The 25553-nt window shown below is 49.1% G+C and overlaps 1 protein-coding gene and 1 long non-coding RNA gene across 4 annotated transcripts in view; one reads left to right on the top strand and one right to left on the bottom strand.

Annotated features, from left to right (window-relative positions):
* LOC147114009 (A disintegrin and metalloproteinase with thrombospondin motifs 2-like) overlaps positions 1-25553 on the bottom strand; it is a 413260-nt gene that overhangs the window by 55482 nt on the left and 332225 nt on the right. For all 3 annotated transcript variants that reach the window (XR_015079327.1, XM_085995519.1, XM_085995518.1), the window contains exon 12: positions 5958-6133. Coding sequence is in view for 2 of the 3 variants with exons in the window: in XM_085995519.1 (XP_085851645.1) it covers positions 5958-6133 (176 nt within the window). In the remaining variant the exon portion in view is untranslated. The remainder of the gene's footprint in view (positions 1-5957; positions 6134-25553) is intronic.
* Positions 1-25553, top strand: part of LOC147114010 (uncharacterized) — a 134997-nt gene that overhangs the window by 67451 nt on the left and 41993 nt on the right. The window lies entirely within an intron of this gene.

Genomic DNA, 25553 nt, shown 5'->3' with positions numbered 1-25553 from the left:
GAATGCTTGCTGCCATTCCAAGAACAGGAATGGAACAGGTCTGATACCCCCAAGCCTGTGAAGGGCAAGATGCATGTAAATAGCAGGCATAGCCATTGTAAATGAAGAAAGTGTTTCATTAAACAAAATGTGGTTCCTTCAAACATGAGAAAGCTATGGCAACAGAAAGCAAAACTAATACACTGACACATAACTGCCTCTCACACCCGGGAGACTGTCCAAAACATAAATCACATTCCGACCATCTTCCTTGGCCTTGATTCCACTGCGTCAACCAAAGCATCCAATGCCCCATCAGTGAGTCGTTCCGCCCTCTGCCTCACCCTTTCCATGTCTTGCTAGGCTGGTGCGCCACAGGTAGGCTCCCACCGCTTTGAAGGCCTACAAGGCAGTGAGTGTGTCTGGTGATGCCAATTGACCTGCCCCTTTAAGAGCTGGCCGGCGCCACTGTGTCTCAGGGAAAGTGATTATTGACAGCACCCTCGCTGCACCCCGCCGCGGCGAAATTGGGTTGCGCCGCCGGGTTAGCGCCTTAAGAGTAGCGTGCAGTGCCTGATTTAGCGCCGCAATCACCTTTAGGGGCGCTGCAACCCAATATCGCGCCAGGTGGTGCTAAATCGCAACTGGCGCTAGGCCTTGCGCTTCGCCAGAACTAGCGCCCCAAACGGGGCTATACCCAATTTCTCCCCCTTGATATCTGTGTCGATATACCGGCATCTCCACATCATGGCTACTATCGACACCACAAACTGCCGGCTCAAAGTGGAGAGGATCTCCAAGAAGATCGCACATATCGAAACAGACATCAAGTTTCCACAGAGATGCAAGAAAGCAGACAAGATCCCGAAAGGACTACAGATCACGAACCCACTCAAGTCTTTGATGTAATGTTTTCCTGATTGACCTGTTTGGACACCATCCACACCTTTGATTGCTGTGATTATCTCTCTGCCGAGGTGGGATAAAGGGCAGTTAGAAAGATTACCTGTAATCATCTGGCAGTGTTCTCTGACTATATATGCTGTGCTTATATGCATCTCTTCACTTCACCTGACGAAGGAGCAGCGCTCCGAAAGCTTGTGATTTCAAATAAAGCTGTTGGACTATAACCTGGTGTTGTGTGACTTCTCACATTTGTCGACCCCAGTCCAACACCGGCATCTCCACATTATGTTTATTTCATCTGATATTTCACACTCCTTCCCCCTGATAGCAATGTCTGCTTCGCCCCTCTCCTTTGTGAAAACAGATGCAAAGTATTCATTAAGAACTCTACTGACGTCTCCCGCCTCCACACAAAGATTACCCTCATGATCTCTAATAGGCCCTAACCTTTCTTTAGTTATCCTGTTACTCTTAATATATTTATAAAACAACTTTGGGTTTTCCTTGATTTTACTTGCCAAGAATTTTTCATGCTCTCTCTTTGCTTTCCTAATATCCATTTTAATTGCACCCCTGCACTTTCTATACTCCTCTAAAGATTCTGGAGTATTTAGCCCTAGGTATCTGTCATACGCCTCCCTTTTTTTCTTTATCCTACCCTATATGCCCCTAGACATCCAGGGGGCTCTAGATTTGTTAGTCCCACCTTTTTTCTTTAAGGGCACATATTTGGTCTGAACCCTCCGAATCTCCTCCTTGAATGCCTCCCACTGCTCTGACACAGATTTACCTTCAAGTAGCTGTTTCCAGTCCACTATGGCTAAATCCCCTCTGAGCTTAGCAAAATTTGCTTTTCCCCAATTTAGAATTTTTATTCCTGGTCTATCCTTGTCCTTTTCCATAACTACCTTAAATCTAACAGAATTATGGTCACTAGCACCAAAATGCTCCCCCACTGATACGCCTTCTACCTGCCCAGCTTCATTCCCTAAAACTAAGTCCAGAACCAACCCCTCCCTTGTTGGGCTTGCTACATACTGGCTAAAAAGGTTCTCCTGGGTGCATTTTAGGAATTCCGCACCCTCTATACCCTTCACGCTAATTTTATCCCAATTAATATTGGGGTAGTTGAAATCCCCTATTACTGCCCTATAGTTTTTGCACTTCTCAGAAATTTGTCTACATATTTGTACTTCTATCTCCTTCTCACTGTTTGGGGGTCTGCAGTATACTCCCAGCAGTGTGATCGGCCCTTTTTTTATTTTCAATTCGACCCATATGGCCTCGTTTGATGATCCCTCCAACATATCATCCCTCCTCACAGCTGTAATAGTTTCTTTAATCAATACCACGACCCCCCCTCCTTTTTCACCTTCCTCTCTATCCCGTCTGAAAATCCTGTAACCAGGAATGTTGAGTTGCTATACCTGCCCCTCTTTCAGCCATGTCTCTGTAATAGCTATAATATCATAGTCCCAAGTATCTACCTGTGCCCTCAGCTCATCTGCCTTGTTCGCTATACTCCTTGCATTGAAGTATATACCATTTAGTACAGGCAAACTTCCTTGTTGACTACTATCTAGCCCTTGATTCCTCTGTCCTTCCAATTTACTTTCTATGTTTTTGTTTTCCAATTCCAGTTTTTCTTCCCTCCCTATTGACTCTATACTTAGGTTCCCATCCCCCTGCCAAGCTAGTTTAAACCCTCCCCAACAGCACTAGCAAACCCTCCCACGAGGATATTGGTCCCGTTCCCGTTGAGGTGCAACCCGTCTGGCTTGTAGAGGTCCCACCTCCCCCAGAAACGGTTCCAATTCCTCAGGAATCTAAAGCCCTCCCTCCTACACCATCTCTCCAGCCACGCATTCATCTGCTCTATCTTCCTATTTCTGTACTCACTAGCACGTGGCACTGGTAGTAATCCGGAGATTACTACCTTTGAGGTCCTGCTTTGTAACCTCTTTCCTAGCTTCCTAAACTCTGCCTGCAGGACCTCATCCCTCTTCCTACCTATGTTGTTGGTACCGATATGGACCATGACCTCTGGCTGTTTACCCTCCCCCCTCAGAATGCCCTGCAGCCGTTCAGTGACATCCTTGACCCTGGAACCAGGGAGGCAACATACCATCCTGGAGTCACGTCTGTGGCCGCAGAAACGCCTGTCTGCTCCCCTAACTATTGAATCCCCTATCACTATTGCTCTCCCTCCCCACCCCGTGCAGCTGAGCCTTCCATGGTGCTGTGGACTTGACTCTGGCTGCACTCCCCAGAGGAACCATCGCCCTCACCAGTACTCAGCACCAAATACTGGTTGGTGAGCAAGATGGGCTCAGGGGACTCCTGCACTACCTGCCTGGTCCTCCTCTTTTGTCTGACGGTCACCCATTCCCTCCCTGCCTGCACACTCTTAAGCTGCGGGGTGACCACCTCCCGAAGCGTGCTATTCACGTAGCTCTCAGCCTCGCAGATGCACAGCAGTGACTGCAGCCGCCGCTCAAGCTCCGTAACCTGGTGCTCGAGCTGCTGTGTTGTTGTTGGTGCTGCTGGTTTTGGGGCTGATCGTGGTGGGATTCTGAGGACCAAGGTGAGAGAGTATGCTGATAGAATAGATGGCAGGTGAAGTAGAGATGACAGAAGTGATCTGTCAATGGTGAGAGAGGTAATGAGGTCAGACTGGATGTAAAGACTTGCAGCATGGTGGATCTGTTGTGGAAATGCAGTGAGGAAGAGCTTGTGACTGAGGGAAGATATCTGTGTAAGGTGGAAGCTTTTACTTGACGTTTGATGCTGTCAACTCAACAGCTGATTCAATGGCCACTGAACTCCTGCCTTAGCTTAACAGACGTGATCCCCGAGCAGCGAGGACCCGTGGGCGAGCAAGTAAAATCAAAAGGTGATCTCAAATGTGTTCTTAATCATCTCTAAACAAGGTTATAATTACCTGAATTGGGTCCCCTGCCGCTACGTGTCGGGTCTGCTCAGCGCTGTACAAGAATATTGTCAGCCTTGTGGTTGTAGGAAAAATGCTAAAGAGCTTCCAAATGCTCAGCATATGTCTACTCAAGATGCAGCTGGTTGAGTTGAAAGTATGTGTTGCAGCCATGCCAAAGCACCAAACATTCAGGTACGCTTACCTTGGCAAACTTCCTTGGAGTGTTAAACATTTTTCTTATCTGTTCCGATGACTTCCTCACATGTAACACAGCACTCACTTGCTCAGTCATCTCTTCCCAGGCAGCTCGCACAACCGATTTCTGAGGAGCATGTCCCTCGGAGCTACAGGTGGCAACCCTCCATTGCTGCACCTACTTCAGCTTCACTCCGAGTGGCCCCTTGGCAAAGGGGGCAGTTGTCCCTGCTCCAGAGTCCCTGCGGTGCCCTCCTTTGAGTCAGTAAATTTACATTTTGTTTTCTACTAACTTGAACTGCTGGATATGTTACTGCCCCTTTAAGGCGCGGCAGCAGCTTTTAAATCTGCAAGTACGCTGGATAACCCGACCCTGCACCCTCCATAATCGAAGCTCAGTGCCCGATGAATGCAAAATCTCGTGTGGTCCACACCGTGCACACCCAATGCGAGATGCACTTCTCAGTACACCGGCACTGCAGCCCAAATGGAAAATCATCCCTCTAGTTGCTTCAGTTAGAGGTTGAAGATTGTAAGAAGCTGGACTGAGGAAAGATCAGTCAGACAATCCAGCCCACGCTCTTTTTTAAGTCAGTCTATATGACCCAGTATGAACATTTTCATCCCTCTCCTGCTTTGGAATATATATTTGGATATCTTTTTTTAAATAGGAACATAGGAATTGCTAGATGAAGAAAGCTCAAGTTCCATTTAGTTCGCCCTCTACCATCCTGGTAGTCAGACGATACAACAATATTGGGGTTGTTGATTATCATGGTAATTAATCTCCATCAATTGGTCTACAAATAATCCAGACATGAGGTGAGGAGAACCCGCAGTGGTGAAAAGCTTTGGGAACCACAGGTCCAAAGTCACCTGTTCATTCCAAGCATGCTACACTTACCATATACCATGTCTCAAATTACTCACATACTGCATGAGTATTCATATACTGTATGATGCCAAATGCAACAGCGTGCCTATTCCTATTTAAATATAATTTGGTTATGGATGTGGTTTATTTTACATACTATGCACAAATGCAAAGTTTGTAATTTACATTGTTTGACACCTACCATTTTTATTCATTTCCAGCCATAAAGTTCTCTGCTTCATTAAGATGTCTGTTAACTCTAAATAGAGATTTAAAGTGCTTACAAATAATTCCACTCACGCTAGCATATTTTACATACTGTTGACACATCTAGAGTAAGAAGGACATAATGGCGTTAAGGACCCAAGTTTCCTTGGTTCTGCCGGGATTTTCTTACTGACCTTCTGAGGTGTTTTCTTGTTGACCTTCCACCCACTCCTTAACAAAGCTAATGACTCTGAGGCAGGAATTCTCTACAATGGGAGTTCCTGCTTCCCCGTACCCAGCATAGGACTGGAGGCAGGTACGCTGAGAGAGATGAAGCATACTAGCCTTCAGATGGGTGCTAGTAGGTTTTCCTGGGGTGGCGGGGGGGGGGGGGGGGGGGATAGCGGGAGGGGGTGCGGGGTGCAGACCTCCAAAAACTGAGTTTTTTTCTGGATTGCCTCCCTCACAAAGGGAGCCGAGGAGGCACATGATTAGCAATGCTCTCCACCATGGCAGACGGGTGCTGGATTTTCTAATGGCATGGGGCAAGCAGGCACCAGAAATGCACCTGTAGTGGTGTGGGCATCTCCTAACCCAGCACAAATTAGGTCCCTTGTCGCTTATCCTGCAAAATCCAATGTGGTCAGCCCTGAAGGGCATTGGCGGATGTGATCGAAATTGCAGCTCGCGGATTTTCAGGACCCACAGTTATGATCCAAGTTTATGTTACTTATTAAATACGTTTAGTTGTGTTTCATATAGGCTGTCCAAGTTTTTTATTTTGCGCATCTGCTAAATAGCAACATTTCAGGAACATGGATAAAATTAAAATGCCATGGCCAATAACACTGATAGCTTTCTTACGGTCACGATGCTCATACGGCAACCACTGGTACTGGCTGTTGTTATATTCAAAGTTGTTGTTCCACTGCCTGCATTGCTGTTCTCTAAAGTCTTCAAACTGCTCTGGACAGTCTTCTGTGTTGCAAAGCTGATACTCGTAGCTCTTTCCAGAGCATTCTTGACCACCATTAGAAGGTCTGTGGGAGGAAAGCGAACAGTTCAATGTACAGGGCATTTAAGGCTATTTTATTGAGTTGTAGCTGTAAAATATTTATTTATGTTATCAAACTACTATTAAAATAAATGATTACAGAATTAGTTGAATAAATCACATCCCTATTTGTAAACATGCTACATAAATTGTACTGATGCATACATAAGTCATTTCCTCAAGGAAAGTAAAAACCAAAACATTCTTTAGAGTGTGTACTGTTGCAGAGTAATAGTGCAGTGGGCTGTTCTAATGTGATGGTCAAATAGTCAATCATTAACATTAACAACTGAGTATGAAAGGCTATTAACTGGGAACATATTATTACCCTGAACATAAAATCCACAGTCCTGTCAATGACGTCAGTCTGACTTTTCTAACAAACTCAGTTTAGAGATAAAGAGGGAAAAATTGAGTTGCGCCCCCTTTGGGGCGCTAACTTCGCTGGGGCCCTACTTTTAGCACCCCGAAAAATTAGTGCCCCATGGCTGAAATTCATCGGTAGCGCCCCAAGAGGGAAGGGGGGGCGCTACTGGAAGCGCCCCGCCTCCCTCTTGGGGCGCTACAAGGGAATGTCGCACCGCGGTACTGCAGGACTTCCTCCCCTTCTTAAAGGGGAGGGGCTTTGCGCAACGTAACCCGGGGCCCAACTGGGCCACCAGGGATTGGAGTGCCGGCAAAAGAGCCCGGCACTCGAGAAGTGCCGGGCTCACAGAGCACAGCTGGCACTCCGTGGGGGGGCTGAAGGGGAGGCCGGGGACGGCAACAGGGGCAGGTGCTGGCAGGTGACCAGCAACAAAAATGGCCGCCCGGCACCTCGCCTTTAAATAGCACCGCCATGGCCGCAGGTAGGCCCCCCTGACCCCGTCAGACATAGTGTCCGGCGGTAAGTCAGGGGCGCTACCGAAGATCGCGGCTGAGGCGCTGCGCACGGTGATGACGTCATCGCTGGCGGCACAGGGCGCTAACGGTTACCGCCGCTAACCTCCCGCTGAATTTCGCGGGAGGCGTTGGCAGCACCGCGCCCGGGCGCTATTGCTTTGCGCCTTCTTAGGGCGCTAACGGGAGGCACAAAGCAACCGAATTTTTCTCAGCATTGGATAATTGTACATTAGAATTACATGTTGTCAAAGGTACTAAAAGATTCAGCAAATTCCAATATTGTAGATAGGTGCCTGTGCTAATGGAGCAGTGTGACATCTCCCAGTAACACAATGCCTACTTGGATTCTTACTGGGGCAGAAATTCCTCCCCAAACGCGTGAGTACGGAAGGGGTACTCACGCGTCTGGCCGGAGGAAATGCCGGTTTTCGGCTGCACAGCACATGCGCTGAAAACCGGCATTTCCTCTCCTCTCACCCAAGAGGTGAAGAGGCTAGTGCGTGCGCTGTAGGGGGCAGCGCGTGCGTCTTGGATTTCCTCTGTTTTGGGGGATTTGCGCATGTCTAAAGGCCTCCGGTCTTTACGCTTGTAAAAAGCACACGTAAGTATTTATTTTTACAGGTAAGTGGTGTTTTAGTGAAAATTAGAAATTTTTTTTCCCACAGGTTTATTATTTTAAAGAATCTACAATAAGGTAAGTTTGGTTTTAGACCCTTTTTATTAAAAATTTATTTTTTTCAAAAAAAAAATTGTTTAAATTATTTTTTTTAACTTATTTATACTTAATTTAATGATTGGGATGTTTTTAAAATTTTATTTAAAGTTTAATTAGTGTTTTGGGGTGCAGTACTTCTCATGAGTTTGACAGTTCTTACTCTCAAACTTATGAATGAAGTTTCCCCTCCCCTGATTGGCTGAACAGTGCTCACCTGATCCCAGCCGGCACATCGCACTAACTACGCCGCTGGGTCAGGTTAGCACAGCGCGCCGACAGCTGAACCTGACCTGTGAAAGGAAATCCACTGCGGGCCAGGTTTCAGATGTCGGCGCGCAGGGTGAGCGCACATCGGGGGCTTGCACGCGCGGCAAGCCACCGACACCAAGTTCTGGGCCATTATGTTTTGGAGCTTTCATGGTCACAGGAAGTTAGGGTAATTTTTCAATATATGCTGGCATCACGAAACTTCGTTGGTCACAATGTTCCGATATGGGCTGACTGTAGTCGAGTTTCTGAGTTACACCCATCTGACAGAAAATTATGGGCAGCTGGTGTTTTACACCGGGGGGTTGAAGTTGTAATACAAGAGCAAAGTTTGACTAACAAAAAATGCATTCAAACCCACTCCAAGCTGCTCTATCTATAATATATTAAAAGCTTTGCTTATAGCTCCCACTTCCTGTCTTTACAGGAAGGTTCTATCATGTTATTTCCGTCATGCCTGGGAGTTTGTTTTATGTTGTAAGGTGCGTGTAAAAGATATGGATATTTACCATTATACTTACCTTTTTGTCCTTTCAACACTAGGTAGTGCAATTTCGCCAAGCTTCAAGCTCCATCGGCATCAAATTGCCCATTTCCCAGCTTAGTGTTTGGAAACTAGTTTTGGGGTTAGGCTGGGGGATAAGGTGGTTAAGGAGAGGTGAGTGAGACAGAGAGGAGAGAAGGCAATGCAGGTCAGTGGGGATGAGGATAGCATGAGGGGATGGGAGGTAACAGCGAAAAGAATGGAGGTGAGGAGATAAAGGATGAGGAGGGAGGCGACAGGAATGGAGAGGGAGCAGAAGATCTAGGGTTGAGGGGTGGTGCACAGGAGAAGCAGTAGGGAAGGTGTGGGGATGGGACTGACGGGATGATGGGAAGAATAAAGAGTGGGGAAGGAAATGGGACTGAAGGGGTGGGGAGAAGCAGGAGGGTCTGGGAGGGAATATGGGTGAGCTTAGGGAGTAAAGAGGAAGGAATGGGGAGGGGAGATACAGGAGAGCAATGGGAGTATACAGGAGAGGAGCGGGTGATCGGAAGAGGTAGGGAGGAGATAGGAGTGAGGATTTGGTGGGAAAGAGAAGGATTGGGGAGATGACTTCAGGCGTTGCTTTTCACTGTGCCCTGTTGCTCTATAACCGACCAGCTATCTCCCCAAAGCCTACCTGTGCCCCAGAATGGAAACCTGCTTCTCTACTCATGATCCAAAATCTGCCCAGAGATCTGGGCCGATATATCCCCATTGCCAGAAGAATAAAAAAGGAGTACCAGCAATATAAAGATATTGGGCCGTATTTTCCGATCGGAGGCTTCCCGCGTACAGAGGCCTCCGATCTGGAAAAATCTACAGACTTACCTGAGGGCTCCCGAGGTGCGGATACTTCTGCTCCTGTAGCCTCTCCAAACTCGAAATGCACAGGGCCCACGTATCCCAGAGGCGCATGTGGTTCACAAGCATCCCTGGGATCACGTGGGCCATGGGGAGCCAATAGGAGAAGGGAATCTCGCTTCATACACTTCACAGATAGACCTGTCAAATATATGAATGGAGGTCACCCCAAAAACACTGTAAAACATTAAATACAATTTTTTAAATCACGTTTTTAAAATGAGTTCAAATTACAATTAAATATTTTGAACAAAATTTAGGGAGAAAATTTGGTTGCTTTGCACCTCCTGTTGGCGCTAATGGGGTGCAAAGCAACTAGCGCCCATGCGCGGCGATGTTTGCGCCGCTTGCGAAATTGTCCAGACATTTTGTGGCGGCGCTAAACACTACCGCCACGATCTCCTGCAGATTGTGACGTCAGTCGAGCGTGCAATGCCCTGGTAGCGCCCCGGACCGGATATTGAGTGGTGCCTTTCCGCCTGCCGCTAGCAACGACAGGTATAGAGGAACGTTTTGCAGTCGGGAAGGGACTATGGGAGCGCTATTTAAAGGCGGCCACTTCCTGCCTTTTTTTGTCGGCGACACTTTTGCACCACGCATTCTGAGAGTGAGAGAGAGACTTCGGGAGAGATTCAATGCTGTATGAAGGAGTTTTGGGTACTGAGCAGCACTTTGCAGGTTCATTTTGATTTGACCTTCCTTGCATCGATTTAGAAGAGACTATGGGCTCGATTTTAACTCAGGTGCGGGGAATTGTCGGGTTCCCCGAATTTGGTGTTTCCCACACGAATCTAAATGGGTCAGTGAGATTGATGCAATTTTCACTCAATTGGCCAACTGATTTCCAACATGTGGGAAGCCTTGGCAATTGAGTATTTCCAGTCAGAACGTTGCAGAATATGACGTCATCATTGCTGCTGCTTTTAGGGCCCACAGCAAGCCTTGCTTCTTCTGCAGGCTTCCAAACTTCACCATTGAGATGGCACAGGAGCCTGCAGGAGCAGCGGCCAGCGGGAGGGCAAGAGCTGACCCCAAATTTGATGAGGCTTCACTCCAGGCATTGCTGGATGGTGCTAGGGCCCACAGGGAGGTCCTGTTCCCTTCTTCAGGGAGGAAGAGGCCTCCCAGTCAGACCAAGGCTGTGTGGCTACAGGTGGCAGGGGAAGTCAACTCCTTGGGCTCACATGGCGCAACTGGATGCAGTGCAGGAAAAGATTCCATCACCTTCATCGCACTGGAAAAGTAAGTACTGTATGAAGTTTCCATCACCCTCAATCTGATCCCCATTGTCTTTCCTCACCAACACTCAGTTTTAGCAATCTCTCCCTCCACATCCCACTTGACACTCACATCCATGCACCCTTACACATTCCCTCTCTCTCTATGCTCACATTCACATAACTATTCCACCATGCAGCCCTCACACTCCCTCTCACTCTGATGCTTTGAACACAACTGACAACACACAGGGAGGGCCCTTGGTCTTGCAACCTCACTCCATCTTTGTCTCCTTCTAAGTATCTATGCTATGCAATCTCTGCACTCACTCCTTCATTCTCACTCAACCTTCACTTGTCTCCCTCATTGCAGGAAAAGAGAGCTCACAACAGGAGAGAGCGAGCCAGGACAGGAGGAGGGCCACCCTCATTAGCCCAGCTCACCCCCTGGGAGGAAGGCGTCCTGGAGATTGTCGGGACTGACATAGATGCGGAAGTTGGGGAAGGAGAGACAGGTGCATCCCCACAAGCTGGTGACAGAATAGTTTTCCATCTCTCTCATTGGCATTGCATGAGTCGCTGATAATGATTCTGAAGCTACATCATATGGACTTATGATGATCTGCAAAATGCAATGTGCATGTAACCTTGGCATCACATCTCTAACTTTTTCCTCGACTCCCCCACAGGACCATCGAGAGCCCCCGTCCCCAGTGTGCAGGAGGAAGAGCCCGAGATGCCAGACTCCTCAGAGGAATCTGCAACCTCTGAGGGGGCAGCGTCAGCAGAAATAAGCATACCCAGCACCAGCGCAGACACTCACACCTCGGTGGGACCTTCGGGACATAGAGTAGAGTTGTCACCTGGTGTATCACAGCTCACAAGTGAGACAGGGACAGCAGTGGAGAGTCCTCGTCGGAGGGCACAGGACTCTGCCAGCTCGGCTCAGCTGCATGTCGACCCTCTGCCTCTGGGTCCATCCGTAAGATCAGAGGTGATGGAACTCCATGCAGATGCAGGAGTCTCTGGCAGGTTTTGTCTCTAGGGTCGCTGCGAGTGTGGAGCGAATGGAGGAGTCCATCGCGAACATGAGCAGAGCCTTTGTGGAGTCATTGGCGCATGAACGCATCAACATGGAAAGGACGGCTACCTACGTGGAAATGATTACTGCCTCTGGCTGGCTACGGTAGAGGAGAGGAGGGCTACGGCCATGGAGGAGATTAGTTGCCAGCGTATGGAAAGCATGGTGAGTGTTCAGAATAGAATGACATCTCTTGAGGAGCGATGGGCATCTATTGAACAGAGAAACCAGACCTTCATGGAAGTTGATGTGCCTCAATAATTCCGAGACTCGATGTTAGCGAAACAAAACAAGGCTTTTATTAACTTAGAAGGTAACACGCAGTGGAGAGAGGTATCTTCCATCTGGAGGTCTGCAGTACTGGATATGAGGCCAGACTGAGCTTGCTTACATAGGGGCCAGGTATGGGCGGAGCCCTACACACAATACATTACAATATACAATACAATGGTGAGGAGACGGAACTGAGGTAAGGGAACTGAAACCTGAAACCAACCACAGTCACAGGCAGTGATGAATGGAATATTTCATCACATTCACCCCTTCTATAGATTTAGTCTGCTCGGGGGTTTGACAGTCCTCTGCGACCGACGTGGCTGTTGTGGTGTCGCGGGTGTCGGCTGGGTGTCCCTGGTGGCCTCCTGGGTCTCTGCCGGGGGTGCCGCCAGGGTTGTTGAAGGGGTAGTTGGTGGGGGTGCCGTTGGTCGATGTTCTTCCGGGGGTGATGAAAGAGTAGTGGGTGGGTAAGAGTTGCTGTGATCGTTGTTGTTGCTATTGCCGTGGTTGTTGTCGTTACCGGCTGGGGCGACGTCTTTTATGGACACGGTGTCCTCCCTTCCGTCGGCGTGCCGGACATACGTGTATTGGGGGTTGGCGTGGAGTAGGTGCACTGGCTCCACGAGAGGGTCCGTCTTGTGGCCCCTCACATGCCTTCGCACGAATACCGGACCTGGGGTGGAGAGCCATGACGGCATGGATACGCCTGAGGTGGATTTCCGGGGAAAGACAAACATTCGTTCATGAGGCGTGGCATTAGTGGCAGTACACAATAGCGACCGTATCGAATGGAGCACATCTGAGAGGACTTCCTGCCAGCGGGAGATAGGGAGGCCCTTGGTCCTTAGAGCTAGAGTGACTGCTTTCCATACTGTCCCGTTCTCTCGCTCCACTTGACCGTTACCCCGGGGGTTGTAGCTGGTGGTACGGCTCGTGGCGATCCCCCTGGACAGCATGTACTGGCGTAGCTCTTCACTCATGAAGGACGCCCCCCTATCCGTATGGATGTAGCTCGGCATACCGAACAGGCAGAACAGGCTGTTGAGGCATTTAATGACCGTGGCGCTGGTCATGTCTGGGCAGGGGAAGGCGAATGGGAAACGGGAGTATTCGTCCACAATGTTCAGGAAGTAAACATTGCGGTCGACTGATGGGAGGGGGCCCTTGAAATCTAAGCTGAGCCGCTCAAAGGGCCGTGTAGCTTTGATTAAGTGGGCTCTATCTCGGCGGTAGAACCGAGGCTTGCACTCAGCGCAAGTGCGGCAGTTCCTGGTCAGAGACCGAACTTCCTCAATCGAGTAGGGTAAGTTACGGGACTTTATGAAGTGGAACAGCTGCGTGACCCCTGGGTGGCAGAGGTCGTTGTGGAGGGTCTGTAGCCGATCCCCGGTGGCGCTGGCACACATCCCTCATGAGAGGGCGTCAGGGGATTCGTTAAGGGCCCCTGGCCGGCAAATGATGTCATACTCGAAGGTGGAGAGCTCGATCCGCCACCTAAGAATCTTATCATTTTTAATCTTCCCCCTCTGTTTATTATTGAACATAAACGCTACCGACCGCTGGTCGGTAAGTAGGGTGAAGCGTTTGCCGGCTAGGTAGTGGCGCCAGTGGCGCACTGCCTCCACGATGGCTTGGGCCTCCTTTTCTACGGAGGAGTGTCTGATCTCAGGCCCTTGGAGGGTCCTCGAGAAGAAAGCTACGGGCCGCCCCGCCTGGTTGAGGGTGGCCGCCAAGGCAAAGTCAGACGCATCACTTTCCACTTGAAAGGGAGTGTTCTCGTCCACTGCCTGTAGCGTGGCCCGCTCAATATCCTGCTTAATGCTTTTGAAGGCGGCGTGGGCCTCAGCAGAGAGCGGAAAAGAGGATGCTTTCAAGAGGGGGCGGGCTTTGTCGGAGTAGTTGGGGACCCATTGGGAATAATAAGAAAATAACCCCAGGCACCTTTTCAGGGCTTTGGGAGTGTTGGGCAGGGGCAGCTCCCGTAGGGGGCGCAATCGGTCGGGGTCTGGTCCGATTTCCCCATTCTCCACCACGCTGCCTAGTATGCAGAGACGCGTGGTGTTGAAAACGCACTTGTCCTCGTTGTAGGTGAGGTTGAGTTTTTGTGCGGTTTTCAGGAACCTCTCGAGGTTCGAGTCGTGATCCTGCTGGTTGTGACCGCAGATGGTGACGTTGTCGAGGTAGGGGAAGGTTGCCTGCAAGTGGTGGTCATCGACCATGCGGTCCATCTCCCTCTGGAAGACCGAGACCCCATTCGTCACCCCAAAGGGGACTCTGAGGAATTGGTAGAGGCGTCCGTTCGCCTCGAAGGCGGTGTACGGGCGGTCCTCTGGTCTGATAGGGAGCTGGTGGTACGCTGACTTGAGGTCGATGGTGGAGAACACCCGGTATTGGGCGATTTGGTTCACCATTTCTGATATGCGGGGTAGCGGGTAGGCGTCTAGTTGGGTGTACCTGTTGATCGTTTGGCTATAGTCGATCACCATCCGTTTCTTCTCGCTACCCCTTACCACTACCACTTGGGCGCACCACGGGCTGTTGCTGCGTTCAATAATGCGCTCTTTCAGGAGCCTGTCTACCTCGGTCGCGATAAACTGCCTGTCCTCCCAGCTGTACCTCCTGCTTTTGGTCGCTATTGGCCGGCAGTTAGGGGTAAGGTTCGCGAATAGCGAAGGCGGCTTTACCTTCAGGGTAGCCAGACCGCACACTGAGGGGCGGCTGGGACCCACCGTACTTGAGCGTGATGCTTTGGTGGTTGCACTGGAAATCCAGGCCCAAGATCACGCTCGCACATAGATTCTTCATGATTAATACTTTAAAATTATCGTATACAGTTCCGTTAACGGACAATTGTACCGTGCAGTAACCCAGAATGGTCGATGTCTGGGTTTTATCAGCCATAGAGATGGTACCCTGAGTAGGGACCACGTTTAGGGAGAGTTGTTGTGCCAGTTCAGGGTGGATAAAACTCTCCGTGCTTCCACTGTCAATTAAACATTTAACCCGGCACCCGTTTACCTCGATGTCCACCATTGATTTGGATAGCGGGTGCGGCCTGGTCTGGTCCACTGTGACCGATGCCACTGTAGGGCCCTGATCGAGGCAAGATGGCGTCCACGCTGTCTGCTCATGAGATGGCGGACCCCACGAGGTCGGGCAAGATGGCGTCCAAGATGGCCGCTCCCACGGTGCACACGCGGCGGTGGCGGGATTTCCGGCAGGGTTCCCTCTGCACACCTTCCCGAAGTGCCCCTTCTTACCGCACTTAAAGCAGGTGGTGCCTTTCGCCGGGCACAGGTTTCTGGTGTGCTTTGGCTGCCCGCAGAAGTAGCAGTTGGGTCCCCGACGCGTCGCGGCTGTCGTAGGGCTTCTGGGGGGAGAGCGGGGCCCCGACGGTGTCGGGCTGCCGGGCGGGGAAGATGCCTTCCAAGATGGCGGCGCCCTTGGTGCACACGTGGCGGCGTGGACGGCGCGGGCTGAAGAGTAGGCGTCCGAGTTTCTCTGGGCCACATCCAGGGATCGCGCGGTGTCCGCAGCCTGTTTCAGGTCCAATCCCGTTTTTTCCAGCAGTCTCTGCCGGATGTAAGTGGAGCTGAGGCCTGTGATAAAGGCATCGCGAACAAGCTCGTCAGTGTACACTGCGGCTTTTACATCTTGGCACTTGCAGTCTTTGCCAAGCATTTTCAGGGTGCCTAGGAACTCTTCCACCGATTCCCCAGGTCGCTGTGCGCGAGTAGCGAGCAGATGCCTAGCATACACCTCATTCGTAGGCTGCTGGTAATGCGCCTTTAAGATGTCGCAGGCGGCCAGGTACGTGTCGGCGTCTTGGATGAGGGGGTAAACCCGGTGGCTTACCCAATTCCGCAGAATTCCGAGTTTCATACTCGCAGCGTCCGTAGCGTCTTTGACGGCTGCGGAATTGTCCAGGAAGAATTCCATACACATAAACCAGTGTCCGAAGCGTGCCAATGCGTCCGAAGCATGCTGCACCAAATCCAAACGTTCGGGTTTTAGGAGTTGATCCATTGTGTTGAAAAATAACTTAATAAAATTGATGTGCCTCAATAATTCCGAGACTCGATGTTAGCGAAACAAAACAAGGCTTTTATTAACTTAGAAGGTAACACGCAGTGGAGAGAGGTATCTTCCATCTGGAGGTCTGCAGTACTGGATATGAGGCCAGACTGAGCTTGCTTACATAGGGGCCAGGTATGGGCGGAGCCCTACACACAATACATTACAATATACAATACAATGGTGAGGAGACAGAACTGAGGTAAGGGAACTGAAACCTGAAACCAACCACAGTCACAGGCAGTGATGAATGGAATATTTCATCACAGAAGTCCTTCTGAGTAGGACTGCCATTGCAGATACGGGTCCCCATGGCCCCCCTGATGTGCAGCAAGGTGCTCTCAAGCCACTTGCAGGCACTGAGGGGGACCTGACCCATGAGAGGGAGGTTGGTGGCAGACCTCAAGGAAGTGGGAGCTCCTCTCCAAGCGCTCACACTTCCATACCACTGCAGAACCCTCGGTCAGAGCCCCGCCGGAGTCCACACCCAACTGAGATAGACGTCTCAACTCCTGCACAGCCGCAGGAGCAGCAGACTGCTGCCAAACCCTCACAGGCTCGTCACTCCAGAGGACGCCCGCCAAAGGTGTCGAGACAGGGGCGGCAGGAAAGTGAGCAAGGGGCCTCCACATCTGCTGAAGCCACAGGGGAACCACTATGTAGGAGCATGCGTAAGAGGAAAATAAAGCACAAATAGTCACAAGGGTAGTCACTTCGGTGAAATGTTGTGTATTCTGTAAAAATGCCATCAGTTGTTTGTTTTGCATAAAAATTCTGATGGCAACTTCTGCAGTTCTGGCGTGTGTCATTTCACGAATGGGACTGGAGGTCCTCTAATGCCAAGAAGGGAAGGAAAAAAAGGCCTCCCATGCTTCTGGTAGATGCCTCAGTTGAGGAAGCGCTGAGTGAGGCTGGCGAGAGGGGTTTCACAGGAGGTCACACTGGAGAAGTGTGTGAGGCTCCAACCTTCCACAGGTGTGGTTAAGTTGCCCCAGGCCTGAAACAACAAAGTCCTGCCACCTGCAAATGATGGCTGATCAAATCTCCTCTTTAATGGTTGACCTGCAGCTGATAGTCAGCAAGCCAATAGTGTTCACGCCAGGTTTCACAGGCGTCATCCTCACTGTAAAGTCTGTGGGTTGTATAGCGAAGTAATACACAGACTACAAGAGTAACTTAAACAGGACTTTACTATTCGAAGGTCAGGGCGAATCTGCCCAATAAATCCTGACACAGCACTTATATACTGGTGTGGTCACCGTCGGTATTATAGTATACAGCAGCCAAGATAAAGTAGTGCCACACCTAAAATAGTTCTCTTAAAGGTGAACAGTTACATACACTACAATCCTCCCTTTTTAGCTTACAACATACTTATTCCCCATTAACCATATCATTAGAACATATATACAAATTATGTAAAACAGTTCACAGATTCAGTCTCTCTGGAGGTCTCCTGACTCTGTCCGGATAACGCCTCGGTGGTGTAGTAGTTTTCGGCGGGGTAGTAGGTTCTTCCGGCAAGGCCGATTCAGCTTGAAGGACAGTGTCAGGATCATCTGATTCCAGTATTACCAGATCGGAGGTAGGTGCTCTGGTTATCTCTGTTTCTACATTAGCCGTGTAAGGTTGTGGAGTAGGTTGGCTCTTTGTGGATGACCCTATGATCTGGTCAACATGGCGCCTTATTATGCTGTCACCAATGTCCACTGTATACAGCAGCGGCCCTAGCCTTTTTACAATAGTTCCAGGCTGCCATTTCTCGGTACGGTAGTCCCGGGCCAAAACTTGTTGACCTGTCTGAAAAGATCTAGTTGGCCTTTCATTCATGCCCTGGAATTGCCGGTTCTCTACGTCCCTTCTGATGTTTGGCTTAATCAAATCCAGCCGGCATCTTAGTCTTCTATTGAAAAACATCATGGCGGGAGTTTGATTTGTGACCGCATGTGTTGCATTCCTGTACGCCAACAAGAAGTTATCTACCTTATGTTGTAAGTTGATGTTCTCATTACCCATGGCCTTTATGGCCTTCTTGAAGGTCTGGACAAACCTTTCAGCTAAGCCATTGGTGGCGGGATGGTATGGGGCTGACGTGTAGTGCTTGACCCCATTGCTTTTTAAGAACTTCCTGAATTCTTTGGACACAAATTGTGGTCCATTATCAGAACAGACCTGTTCCGGCAGCCCATTCCTGGCAAACATGGTCCTTAATACTGTGATGGTTTTTTCCGTGGTGGTGGAGGACATCTTTATTACCTCCGGCCACTTGGAGTGTGCATCCACCGCTATTAGAAACATTGAGTCCATAAATGGACCAGCAAAGTCGATGTGTACCCTTTGCCAAGGAGAGGAGGGCCACTCCCATGGATGCAGAGGAGCTTGTGGTGGCACGTTTTGGACCTTCTGGCATCCTAGACAACTCTTGGTTATTTCCTCGATGTCTCCATCAATACCTGGCCACCACACAAACGCTCTTGCTAGGTTCTTCATTTTCACTCCACCCAGATGCCCCTCGTGAAGTTCCTTTAGCACCTTATGCTGAAGTTTGGGTGGAATCACCACTCTCGATCCACACATCAAGGTTCCTCGGCACACTGACAGCTGTTCTTTCCGTTGCGAAAATGCTGGCAGTGTTGGTTCGCCATGTGCTGGCCATCCCTCCACTGTTAGATCGTAGACCCGTGAGAGAGTCGGGTCATTTCTTGTTTCATTCTCGATCATCGAATTGGTTACTGGTAGACATTCTACTATGGATGAGTGGAACATTTCTACCGGGTCCATTGTAGCCACCTCTTCTACTATCGGCAGCGGTAGGCGCGATAACCCATCAGCATTTCCATGCTGTTTGGAGCTTTTGTATTCAATGTCATATTGGTGTGCCCCAAGTAACACGGACCACCTCTGTAACCTTTGCGCTGTCATAGTGGAAACGGCCTTGTTAGGGTTGAATATGGACACCAACGGCTGGTGGTCTGTCAGTAATGTGAACTTCTTGCCCTGCAGGTAATGATTGAATTTCTTTACTCCCCACACAAGGCTGAGGGCCTCCCTGTCTATCTGAGCGTAATTTCGCTCCGCGGAGGTCAACGATCGGGACGCAAATGCGACTGGCCTTTCCAAGCCATTTGGTAACTTGTGTGAAAGTACTGCTCCAATTCCATAAGGGGAAGCATCACAAGCTAGACGAAGAGGTAACGTTGGGTTGAAATGAGCCAACACTTCCTCAGAGGTAATCAACGCCTTGCTTCTGCGAAAGGCCTTTTTACAGTCCTCGCTCCACTTCCATGGCACTTCTTTCCGTAACAGAGCATTCAGCGGATGTAGCACCGTGGATAAATTTGGCAGAAACTTGTGATAATAATTAATCAACCCCAGAAACGATCTCAACTGTGAAACGTTTTCCGGAGCGGGGGCCTTCACGACAGCTTCTATCTTGTCAGGCGACTTGTGCAGCCCCTCTTGGTCAATGACATGACCGCAGTACGAGATCCGTTTCTGGAAGAACTCACATTTCTGGCGATTAACTCGAAGGCCATATTCCTTCAACCTGGTGAGCACCAGTTTCAAATTTGTGAGGTGTTCCTCCTCGTCTTCTCCCGTAATCAGGATATCGTCCAAGTAACACTGCGTGCTTGGAACACCTTGTAAGACCTGCTCCATTGCCCTCTGCCAAATTGCTGGAGCCGAAGCTACTCCAAAAACCAGTCCCCCTGGCTTGTTACTTGATGAAGACTTCATGACGGGAACAATGGGCGTGGCCCACTCACTCCAGTCCACCTTAGACAGTACCCCTGAACGTTCAAGCTCTTCCAGTTCTGCTTCCACAGCAGGTCGTATCGCGTAAGGTACCGATCTGGCTTTGAAAAATTTTGGGCTTGCATGTTCTGCAATCTTGATTTTTGCTTTAATTCCTCTCAGTGTTCCCAGTCCTTGCTGGAATACCTCTTTAGCTTCGTCCAATATTCTGGACAACCGTTCAGGTTTGACCTCTTCCTTCCCGGAATCTACCGTCATTGTGTTTAGTGAATGCCAGTCTATCTTTATTTTCCTGATCCACTCCCGTCCCAGAAGTGGTGGACCTCTCTCAGGCAGCACATACAAGTCCATCCTTTGGTGATCTTTGTCTTTGTATCTCACCTTGACTTCTATCTTTCCGATGGGGTATACTTTGTGCCCCGTGTATGTCTGCAATACTATCTCCGTATCCCGTAGGGGAATATGTTTGAATAACTTTTTGTAATCATGCTTATTCATGACCATCAACGCCGATCCGGTGTCCACTTCCATCTTCACTTGGACTTTTGCAATCTGTAGTGTGATCCAGATAGTTTGTCGGTCAGCTTCTTTACTCACATTATGAATCCTCAGACTACCCAGTGCCTTGCTGTTGGAGTCTGAGTCCGAATTCTGTTCATCTGGACTCTTCCCAGTCACCTCATGTACCTGTCTGTACTTCTTCTGCGGTGACTTATTATTGTTGTTCTTCTTTCCTGACCGGCATACCTTAGCTATGTGGCCAAGCTTGCCACATTTCCTACAGTCCTGGTTTTTAACCCAGCATTGGTTCTGGTCGTGTGTTGTCTTCCCACAACGAGAACATTTTGTTATACCCGAAGTCATTTGATCCACACTGAGTACCGCTGTCTTCCGCTGCATTTCCGCCGTGCCTCTCGCTGCGGCTTCGTGCGATGCTGCAATAAGGACAGCCTTATCAAGTGTAAGATCGTTCTCTTCGAGTAGTCATTTTTGCGGTCCTTCCTTTGACAATCCACACACGAACTTGTCTCGTAATGCCTCGGTCAGATTTCCTCTAAACTGGCAGTATTTCGCTAGTCTACGCAGCTCGACCAAGTACTCCGCGTTGCTTTCCTCTTTTCGTTGCGTTCTCCCGTAAAATTTAGATCGTTCCGCTAGCATCAGCAGTGCGGGGTTAAAATGATCCTTCAGGACAGCAACAATATTATCGAAAGACTGATCCGCCGGTTTAGCTGGTGATAGGAGATGCTTCAATAACCCGTATGTCCTCGCACCCATTGAGTTTAATAAGGTTAGAGCTTTTTCATAATTTGCTATCTTATTAGCCGTACAATATATCTCGATGCGTTCTACATACGTGGGCCAGTCTTCCACCTCGGCATTGAAACCGTTGCTGTTACTATGCTTAGGCATCTTCACACTCTTCCTGAGAAACAACAACAATATTCTTTAACTTTTTTTTTTCCAGATGGCGGTTTCCCGCGCTTATCTTCTTTCCCCGCCCACTTTAAAAATAGCGGTTCCCGCTTCTGTCTTCTTCCCCGCCTACTGGCGGCTTCCCGCGTTTCTTCCCCTGGCAGGAGGGGTAAGCTTCCCTCGGGCGACGGCCGCTGGCTTTCGGTTTTGCAGCCTGCGCGTCGGCTTCAGCGCGTTCCCTTCTCTCGGCAGGGCAGCCGGTGCTGGGTACAACCCGTTGGCGGCGAACAGTTTCAGCCGCTGGGCTGGATCTCGCTCAGCCTTCCTCGCTCGGGCTCTGTCTCTCCCGCTCGCTCGGGCTCCCAATCGCGCCTCCAGCCCTCTCGCAGTCCGGTGCTTCCCTCCCCGGCTGCGGCTACGTTCTCCGCGGTTTATTTATTTTATATCGTCCCGCGCCTTACGATCCGGTCGCAGCGCTTCGTGGCCTCAATCACTGTCTGGCCTTTTTCACCCCAATCGCGCCTCCCAGCTTCTCGCAGTCCGGTGCTTTCCTCCCCAGCTGCGGCTGAGTTCTCCGTGGCTTATTTATTTTTATATCTTCCCGCGCCTTACGATCCCGGTCGCAGCGCCTCATGGTCGCGGTAGTTGTCCGGCCTTTTTCGCCGTCGCGGTCTAGCCGTCTCACGACGCTCCCCAGCCCGCTTGTACCGCGGCTTCTGCTCCACGCTGCCCCAGTCTCAGCGCCTGTGGGCCCGACTTCTGTCCGGCTCCTTTCCCCCTCGACCGTGGTCGAGTGCACCGCTCTTATCCTCCGTTTATTTGTTTCTATTTTCCCTTTACTCACAGTCACCGTGGCCGACTTGCTTCTCGTGTTGATCGGCTCACTCACCACCGTGGCAGAAGGGACAATCCGTGCCTGTTGCTGATGGAAGACTTCGTGTTTGAAATCTTCCTCCTTTCTTGGTCTGCAGACTCGAGTTTTCTCTCAGCAAACCGACGAGGGCGGTTGCCTCTTCTCGACGCTCGTTTACTTCTTCAGAAGTATTGTTGCCGCAGGGTAAGATCGAACTCGTCGCCACTGTAAAGTCTGTGGGTTGTATAGCGAAGTAATACACAGACTACAAGAGTAACTTAAACAGGACTTTACTATTCGAAGGTCAGGGCGAATCTGCCCAATAAATCCTGACACAGCACTTATATACTGGTGTGGTCACCGTCGGTATTACAGTATACAGCAGCCAAGATAAAGTAGTGCCACACCTAAAATAGTTCTCTTAAAGGTGAACGGTTACATACGATAGTTCTCTTAAAGGTAGAACAGTTACATACACTACACTCACCAGGCATGTTTTACGTGGGAAAAGGCTTAAACAGGCAAGGGCCTGTTAAAATTGGATTATAAAGGCCAATGAGTGCTGTTTAAGGGCCCTAAAGACCAGTCCCGCCTGTTGCAGGCGGGACTGATTCGGGACCATCAGACACACCTGGGTTAAAATGGCTAGGTGTCGGGAACCAGGCCGGGGGGGGGGGGGTCCTGACCCCCAGGTTTGCGATTTTAACCCCCACACGCCTCAAAACCCGCCTGACGGCTGAGTTAAAATCAAGCCCTATGGGTCTGCACTCTGAGACCTTTCCCTGGGCCTCTCCATTGTTCTTTCCAGCAGATTTGATGTACAGGTCTCTCCAGGCCGAGATTCAAAGCTGCAATGAGCAGGGTGTGGATGGAGAGCAAGATCGGCCCTCCCTTTTAAGAACTGACTGGCGCCAGTGTGTCTGGGTTCCATTGCTGACTGACATCACCTGAGCTTCGCCAGCGCTCTGAGGTAGCGCCTCGCACCTCGACGTTAGCGCCTTAAGAAGTGTGTGTAGCGCCTCATTTAGTGCTCCAATCACCTCCAGGCGATAGAAGCCAAGTTTGAAGTCGGAGGCGATAATTAGCGCCAGCCGCTAAACTTTGCGCCTGGCCAATAATTGCGCCCCAAACGGGGTGATACTGAATTTCTCCACCTTAATTTTTTGAAAAATAAACTTATCTTTTTTAAAAGTATTTTTAAATGATAAATGAGTGAAATAAAAAAAACAACTTTTTTCCAACTCTTATGCTGGTAAAAACAGGCCTTACGCCTGCTTTTACCAGGCGTAACATTTCTAAGGGTTTTCTGCGGGCGGAGGTTCTCCAGAAAGTGGAACTCTCCCCCCGCAGAGGCCCTTCTCCAGGGCAGGCGTCCGATCCATCAAGAGCATTCTTGACAGATCGGAAATGCCGGTTTTCAGCGCATGCGCTTCGCATGCCTGCAACCGGCATTTCCGATGTCCCTACGGGTGTGTACACAGCCCGTATACACCCATAGTGTTCGGAATATACGGCCCGATACAAACATGTGAGACAGAAAGTGTATGTAATGACTTACTCTGAACAATGCCACAGAAGACTGAAATAAAGAATAGATTTGCCTTTCTAATCTAGGCTTTATTAACTTTAAAATCCTGTAGCACATCTTCAACACCCAGTCCCAACTAAAGGCTGGAAAGAACTGAATTTAAGATGGCCACCACAAATCACATGACATCAACTACCAATGAGATTACAACATATATCCCAAGGCAGGAAACAAACAACCAATCACAATACTTCTTACTAAACATAAAGAATAATCACCACATTCACCCCTCCTTTTAAAATATACTCCAACCTAAACAACCTTTACAATTTATAATTAATTATTTACAACTAAAACTGTGCACAGACAAAATAAAACTATTCAACATGACACAATACTAAGTGAGCAACAACAAATAGTAACATTGCACATAAGTATTAAATATCTCTCAACTAAAACAATATAATATAATATTTCAACAATTTTAAAACATTACTATCAATTTAAAAGTCCAGTTTCAATCGGTCGACCGGATATCTTGTTCGTTTCGACCTTCTTAACCTTGGTGAAATTCCTTGCCCTCCCACACCAGGAGACACAGAAGTATCTTCTGCCGGAAGGCTATCCATATCCCGATTTTCAACGGTTTCCGGATTAGAAATCCCATCAGGAGGTAAACTGGGACGGTCATGAACATCCATCGAGGGCTGGCTAATAGAGGTATAATTATCTGCAGTCGGATTGGAAATATTCATAGTATCTGTAACAGCATCCACATTATCTGAATCATGACTATTGTTAATATCCTCAGAAGAGGGCTGGCCACCACAAGGAGCCAAGTCTTTAATTGAAACGGTACTTTCTTTCCCATCTTGGAATCGAATATGAGCATATTGGGAATTTGCCTCCAACAGCTCCACCTCCTCCACTAAAGGATCATATTTTGACAATCTAACATGGCGTCGAAGCAGCACAGGTCCCTGCATAGTAAGCCATGAAGGTACCGAATATCCCGTAGTAGATCTCCGCGGATAGTTAAAGAGCCTTTCATGGGGGGTCACATTAGTAGCCGTTGAAAGCAATGATCTAATGGAATGCAGGGCATCAGGCAGTACCATTTCCCACTGTGTATTCTTAAGGTTCCGGGATGTCAAAGCCAACATAACTGCCTTCCAGATCACCCCATTGTATCGTTCGCACTGTCCATTACCCTGGGGATTATACGGGGTAGTTCTGCTAGTAGAAATTCCCCGACTCTGAAGGTATTCCTTCAACTGGGAAGACATAAAAGAACTTCCCTGATCCGAATGGATATACGCAGGCATCCCAAAGATGACAAAAAGTTGAGTCAGACATTTGATAACTGTAGCAGCTGATACATCTGCGCAAGGAAAAGCAAAAGGGAACCTTGAAAACTCATCCACAACAGTAAATATATATCGGTTTTGAATAGTTGAAGGAAGAGGCCCCTTAAAATCGATGCTCAAACGTTCAAAAGGAGAAGTAGCCTTTATAAGATGAGCTCGTTGAGGCTTAAAGAAATTCGGTTTACACCGAGCACAGATAGAACATGATGAAGTCATCCGCTTGACGTCTTCAACTGAAAAGGGCAAATTCTTACTGCGTACGAAGTGTATCATCCTCGTAACCCCAGGATGGCATAAGGCATTGTGAAGATTAATAAGCGTATCTCCGTGAATCACAGAACAATAAGCCCTCGACAGCGCATCAGCAGCAACATTATCCTTCCCTGGACGATAAACTATATCAAAATGGTAACATGCCAACTCAATCCTCCACCTCATTATTTTATCATTCTTAATCTTTCCAAAATGTTTGACATCAAACATAAAGGACACAGACTTTTGATCAGTTACCAACGTAAAATGTCGCCCCGATAAATAATGTCTCCATTTACGCAGTGCTTCTACTATTGCATACGCCTCTTTCTCTA

The sequence above is a fragment of the Somniosus microcephalus genome, chromosome 8, assembly GCF_052327205.1.
Source record: "Somniosus microcephalus isolate GS21.2 chromosome 8, FLI_Smic_1.0, whole genome shotgun sequence".
NCBI classification, from domain to species: Eukaryota; Metazoa; Chordata; class Chondrichthyes; order Squaliformes; family Somniosidae; genus Somniosus; species Somniosus microcephalus.
The sequence above is the reverse complement of the archived record's forward strand: the minus strand, read 5'-3'. Positions and strand labels throughout refer to the sequence as shown.